The sequence below is a fragment of the Dermacentor albipictus genome, unplaced genomic scaffold (assembly GCF_038994185.2).
Source record: "Dermacentor albipictus isolate Rhodes 1998 colony unplaced genomic scaffold, USDA_Dalb.pri_finalv2 scaffold_27, whole genome shotgun sequence".
Taxonomy (NCBI): Eukaryota; Metazoa; Arthropoda; class Arachnida; order Ixodida; family Ixodidae; genus Dermacentor; species Dermacentor albipictus.
The window spans coordinates 1,547,184-1,553,964 of record NW_027225581.1 but is presented as its reverse complement, the minus strand read 5'-3'; the positions used below and the strand labels follow the sequence as shown (position 1 = coordinate 1,553,964).

The 6,781-nt window shown below is 52.4% G+C and overlaps 1 protein-coding gene across 1 annotated transcript; it reads right to left on the bottom strand.

Annotated features, from left to right (window-relative positions):
- Positions 1–1,445: 1,445 nt before the first annotated feature.
- Positions 1,446–1,748, bottom strand: LOC139052589 (uncharacterized). Its single transcript, XM_070529672.1, has one exon. It carries the CDS (start codon positions 1,746–1,748, stop codon positions 1,446–1,448), a length of 303 nt encoding a protein of 100 aa, XP_070385773.1.
- Between the last annotated feature and the right edge of the window lie 5,033 nt (positions 1,749–6,781).

Genomic DNA, 6,781 nt, shown 5'->3' with positions numbered 1-6,781 from the left:
TGAGTGGCCAGGTCTCCCGTTGCGAAGTTGCGTCGTGTGCTTCCTGCATCCTTGCTCTCTTCAAAACTTCCCAAACTATTCCGTAAATGTGTTTCTGCAGCAATCAAGGGACACGCGGACCGGCGGTAGGCACCGGCTTCTCCACCAATGACCTATTTCAACCAATAAGGCAGGCCCACATGATCCAATAGGGGCATGAGTTTAAGAGGCCAATTATGATCCCGAAAGCACTCCGCATAAACAATCAATTCGCCCATAACTAATCCATTTTTACGCCCCATACAGTGAAGTGAGGGAAGAGGGTGTGACACGTGCACATAGTGACCATCGGGTATGGTCGCATCGGTCGGGCAGGAGCATATTCCCGAGGTGCCGTCGCTGTAATTTCTACACAAAGGCGTCCCTCGCATCGAGAAACCCAGAACATTCGTGGAAATAAAGAGAACGGGCCCAGGGTAAACTGTTTTCGCGACAATATATCCAACGTGATGATTCCACGTTCGTTTATAGAGTATATGCACGCCTAAATACTTGTATGAGCTTGTCGATTCCAAAACAACGTTTCTCAACTAATAAACAGGTAGGTTAGCGTTAGATCGGGGTACTGTCGCAAGTTTACACTTGTTAGTGTCACGATGCGCCCGGGGTCGTGAACAAGGGAGGGCTCGAGGCACTCTCCGTTATATGGATGCTACGCAGCGTGGTGGTGACGCACGACTGACTCCGAGCAGCTGTGCTCATCGGTGTTTATTGTGGTGCGGTGACTATTGTGGCCTACCGAGCCTGGCAGGCCACCAAGCCTGGCGGGCGAACTATGATTATGCCCGAGGGGGCATTACACGCTTGTTACGCCCCCTTAACCCAGTTTCTTTGGCGACAACAAAAAGCGTCCAAGTTCAAAGTACGAGGCTCTGCCTCCATACTTGCCGGGTCGGCAGTGCCTGCTACCCAGGCGAGTAACGGTCCAGTGGCCTCTACTCTAGTGTACTCCGCCTGGGCACCGGTGTTGACAGGCTGGGTGCTGCCTGAGACAGCCCTGCTCTATCCGGAGGGTCCGCAGTGGTCGGCCTTGTGAGTGGTGCCGGGCTTGACACCGGCCCAACGGGCGTCACACCACTAGCAACGCATCCCGCCTCCAATGTGGGTGGCGTTCTGCTTGGAGCGATTGCAGCTGCCGCTAATCCTCCTGCGGGCTGGAACTCAGAAGTGTCAGTCGAGGGTACTGGCCAGGTCCCGAGGTGAGGCCTGTCATGGTCGGCGTATATGTGCCACGTGGCCTCGTCTGGCATGCGGACGAGCAACGATGAGGCGCTGGCAGGAGTCATCACCTGTCCGGCAGACCAGGTTGGGCCACGACGGAAGCTCCGGGCGAAAAATGGAGCTCCCGACTCCGACAAAGGTCCGGGACGGCACCCTTGGTCAGCAGCCACCTTCTGCACTGTAGATCAGAGGTCTGAATGCAAGACGTCGAAGGGTGTGTTGACTATTCGATCCAGCAGCAGCTCACAGGGGCCATGGCCAGTGACTTTGTGGGGCATGGTTCGGTACTGAAACGGTATCCGGGCAATCTGCGTCTGGAAATTCCCAGTCAGGCTCTTCTTGAGGTTGTCCTTGATGGTTTGCACCACCCGCTTGGCTACATCGTTTGAAGCAGGGTGGTATGGCGGAACCATCATCCCACGGATTCCGTTCTTCGCCAGCCAGGCCAGGTACTCTGTGCTGGCGAAAGCAAGACCATTGTCGGACATGATGACATCAAGCAACCCCTGCGCGGCGAAGACCTGACGTAGTGCTGCAATGGTCGCATCTGCTTATAGACTGGTGACAGGTAGAAGCTACACCCACTTCGAAAAGGCGTCCACCACTATCAGGAAGTAATGGCCTTTGAAGGATCCCAAAAATCCGCATTCAGGCAGGACCAGAGTCGCTGTGGGAACAGCCAGGGGGTGATTTACACATTACGTGAGGCCCGTTGATGCTCCTAGCAGATTTGGCAGCTTTGCACCCCGTGAGACATGTCCTGGTCCATGCCAGGCCACCAAACATGGGAACGGCCACCATCTTGCTCTTTTCGACGCCAGGATGGCCGGCGTGCAGCAACTGCAGGACCCTGGAGCGCATACTTTGTTGGATCACCACCCTGGGCCCCCACAGTAGGCAGCCCTGCTGCAAGCTCAGTTCAGCTGCCTTGTAGGTATAGGTCTGCTCAACCGATTCCTCCTCACGGGACACCGCCTTGACCACCTGGGACAGGACAGAGTCCCGGCTGGTCGTTTCTGATACCGCAGGTCTGTCGAGCTCCTCCGGGTACATCTGCTCTAGCATGAACATTTCCACAGGTTCTGGAACGAAATCAGGCACCTAAGGCAGATGCAGGCGGCTCGGAACATCAACAGGTCCCAGGTCCTTTCTCGGATGGTAAACTAGCTGGTAACTGTAAGCTGCCAGCCTCAACGCCCGGCGTACCACTCGAGGTAATGCCTACAAGGCAATGGCCTTTTCAGGCACCAGACGCCCCAACAGTGGCTTGTAGTCCGTGACCACCTCGAACGTCCTGCTCCACAGACTCCACAGACAAGACCGAACATGAGGGCGAAGCCTTCCTTGTGCAGCTGGTTGTAGCATCGCTCTGCAGCATGAAGGTGACGAGAAGCAGACGAGACAGGGCGTTCCTTGCCATCCTTGTCCACATGCGCCAGGACGGCTCCCACGCCGTATGGCGACGCATCTACGGTCAGGAAGACCGGCTTAGCAGGATCAAAATGTACCAACACTGGAACCTTGTTGATTAGCTCCTAGCTGCACTGGAAGGCCCGGTTCTGCTCCTTCTTCCAGACCCATTGCAGGTCATCTCGAAGCAGAAGATCGAGCGGCTGTTGATGCTCCGATAGGTTTGGCAGGAAACTCCTGTAGAAGTTGGTGAGGCCTAGCAAGCTCTGTAGCTCCTTCTTATTGCGAGGCTTAGGCGCCTTGAGCAGAGCATCAACTTTGCGAGGAACCGGGGCTCGGCAAGCCTGGGAAATAACATGTCAGAAATATTCAATAGTGGGGGGCCAGGAAAATGCAGTTTTCCAGATTGAGCTTGAGTCCAGTGTCCTGCTGTTGTGCTGGACGTTGTGCAGCTTTTTCAGGTAGTCCCCGTCGTCGCTGCCAGTAACTAGGATGTCATCTAAGTACACCGTCACGTGCCTCATGCCCCTGAAGACGTTGTCCATCTCCCTCTTAAATGAGGCTGGGGCAGAGGCCATGCCAAACAGTAAACGCGAGTACTGGAAGAGCCGCAAGTTGTCTTTATTGTGACATACTTCCGGGAGGCATCCTGAAGGAACAGCTGCTGGTAAGCATTTCTTAGGTCAAGCTTGGTAGACTTCTGTCCACCCGACAGTGCCGACAAGAGATCTTCAATCGGCAGAAGCGGGTACTTCTCGACGGTAGCGACGAGGTTGATGGTAACCTTGAAATGCTTAAAATTATTCAAATGCGCTGTCGTACTTGTCTACCGTTTTTCATTTTTTCCGCATGCTTCCGCCCACTGGAATATGCTTCCCAAGAGCACTGGTGAATGTAAAACGTGTTCAGAGTTTCTGTCTTTATTGTCACGCAGTCTGTCGTAGTATATTATCCCGTTTTCTTTATATCATTTGGATGGCAGTGCACCTCACGCGATAGTGTACCCTTTTCATTTCTGTCTTGCAATTTTGCACCGCATTTCACGGAAGGCTGTTTTGCCGTTGAGATGACTCATAGATGTTACGTATTTTGTTACTTTTACCACCTGTGCATAGCTTTGTCAAGTCTTTGTCACATGTTCATTTTTCTTCAACTTCTCCCCCCTGCAATAACGCCCTTGTGGCGCTACACGTACTTGTAAAAATACATAAATAAAATAAATAAATCCCCGTATATCCTGACACTACCGTCCCGCTTGAGGACTGGTACGATGGAAGCGGCCGATTCAGACGTCTTGCCGGGCATTAGAATCCAATTTCGCTTTAACAGTTCCAACTCCTTGGTGCCCCGTCCTTCAGGGCGAACGGCAGTGGGTGAGGCTTGCAAAAAACGTGGCTAGGCACCCATAGGAGCGCTCGAGGCACCCTGATGTAAATTGATGCCTGCCGTCATGCCGGCTAATGCGCCCACCCTAGGCTGGAACAGGCACTTGAACTTGGTCAGGAAGCTGGGGACGTCTTTTACTACATGCAGGCTGGCGTCTTGGTACTCTGGCAGACGAACGCCTAGTGTTCGAATGCAGTATTGGCCCAGCAGCGTCGGCGACAACACATTGATTAGGTAAAGCGGAAAGGTTGCCTTCCTGTCGCCAAAGCAAACGCTGACCTGTGCCTGACCCTGGACCTGGAAGAGCTGCTCGGAGTAGCTGCGCAGCATCAAATCTGAAGCCTCGACGGACACGCCGGGGAAGGTACGCTTGAACCGTTTCCCGGCCATAACAGACACGCTGGCCCTTATGTCCAGCTTCGTGGAAATGAGGTGCCGACAGATTTCCACAGTCAGCATGAACGGTGGCACAGACGACGGTACAAGGCCTGTGTGCCACATGTAGAAAATGGACGGGTCCTGAGCCCCGACCTGGAGCCTGGCCGGAAGAACTTGAGCCTGCTGTCGCGCACGCCCCCGCCGCATTGCCTTGCGACGGGTACCCTGGCCGCGGCAGAAGGGTTCCTTAACTAGGCGGCGGCGTAAGCCGCGGCGGCTGCTGCTGCTGCTTCTCCTTCGCCTTGTTGTTCGTCCTCCCCCTTCGGCATACCCGAGCCAGAGGACCAGTTTTCCCCGCACGTGAAGCATTGTGCTTATGAGAACTTGCACTCTGAGGGAGAATGGGCACCACCACAGCGACCGCAGGTACTGCCCTTTGTCGCTAAGTTGTTGACCGCCGCTTCCGCCGACGGTGAGCCAGTCGCACGGGAAATCTAACCGGCGCCCTTGGTGGCAGTTTCCAGTGCCTGCGCTCCCTTCACGTCGTCGTCCAGCGAGGGGTCGGGAAGCTCCAGGAGTCGCGTCTGCATAGCGGTTGTTGTTGATGGCGCAGACGACATGGTCCCGGAATTGCGAGTTCAGTTGCTCCCCGAAGGCGCAGGCACTCGCTAAACCTCGTAGCGCAGCAACGAACTGCCCGAGGGTCTCTCCTTCCCGGCGGCTCCAGTTGTTGAAGCGGAAACGCTCCATTAGTGTGGACCGGGCTGGGTTGAAATGCGAGCGCAGTATGGCGGACAGCTCGCCCAGCTTCTTAACATGTGGCGTGGCTGGCTTAACAAGTTCCAGCAGGAGACTCAAGACGCTGGACCCGCAGCTCGCCAGTAACATGACCCACCATTTGGCCTCGGGTGTGTTGTTCGGCCTGGAAGACTTATTCCTCGTAAATTGGCCAGGCGGACTCATCTCCTTTGAACGGTTCGAGCCTTCCGTACAGCGGCATGGCGGTAGCAATGAGGGCGGTGTTCCGCCTCTCACAGTGGCGTGGGACGATCCATGGGTACTCGTCACCAGTGTCACGATCCGGCCGGGTTCGTGAACAAGGGAGGGCTCGAGGCACCCTCCGTTAGTCGGCCGCTCCACACCGTGGCGGTGACGAACGATGACTGACTCCAAACAGCTTTGCTTCTCGGTGCTTATGGCTCTGCGGTGACCATTGTAGCATACCGAGCCTGGCAATCCACCGAGCCTGACAGGCCAACGAGGATTATGCCCGACGGGGCGTCACATGCTTTTTTTTTGGCAGCTAGTGTTGAGTCCTATTCGCCAGAATCGGCACCAATTGCTCACGCTATTAAGATCCGCCTGAAGAACGTTGATTTCGTGTTCGTTATTTCTCTGAGGATTACATATTCCTCTGTAAATAGGTGTATGCCTAAAGTTATTGCTTAAAGTAAGTCATTAACGTAGAAAAGGAATAATAGCGGTCTCAGGACATAACCTTATGGCATACTGGACTGAATGTTGCTATGAGGTCAGTCATGATCACTAGCTGTAATGAAGTGAGAAAGGTTAACGAGAAATGATTCAATTCGTTCAAGAACCTCATGTTCAAAGTTTATTTGCGTAATTTATAAAGTAAATCGTTATAACACACTTTTTCAAGGGCTTCTGAAAAAGAAGTTGAAACGGCATGAGAAGAACTGTGAAGTATTTGGTGCACTTTGTTAGTAAATGGTAATAATTGTGATTCACATGAGAACGATTTTTGAGAACAGTGCTGTTCTGGCGAGGAAAATGAATTAGACTCAAGAAAATTCCTGAAGGTTGCTAGAAATCTTATATTCTAATAGTTTGCAGCAGATAATGGTTAACTATGTCTGGCGATGATATGTCAGTGATTTTTGCTGCCACATTTATGAAAAGAAATAATTTTTCCTGTTTCGCATCCTGACGGAACTGTAGGTGTGTTGAGCCATTGTTCAGATATTTTAGGTAATATAATCAAACTATAAGAGGAGGTGTCTTTCAGAAATTTAGCACTGATGTTATCAAAGGCGGATAACAAATGTATATTCAATGAATGTATTAGGCGAATAACTCTGGGAACTTCAACAGCCACAAGAGGCGTATTTAAAAATGTATAGTGATTAAAGACAGGTAGTTCAAATTCAGTTGGGCACGATAAATTTTGACCAAAGATATTATGCAGGAGCGTTTCGTGTAGGTTCTTCGCAAAAAGGTCAACAAAACAATCGTTAGGAACGATAAAATCATCCGAAAGTGGATATACGACGCGTCCATTCTTTAGAATAGTTGCCAGCATAAATGGTAACCTGGTGAATACGGA

Excerpts from the sequence above, each read along its gene's own strand:
- LOC139052589 (XM_070529672.1), bottom strand. The coding sequence starts at position 1,748 with ATGTCCGACAATGGTCTTGCTTTCGCCAGCACAGAGTACCTGGCCTGG.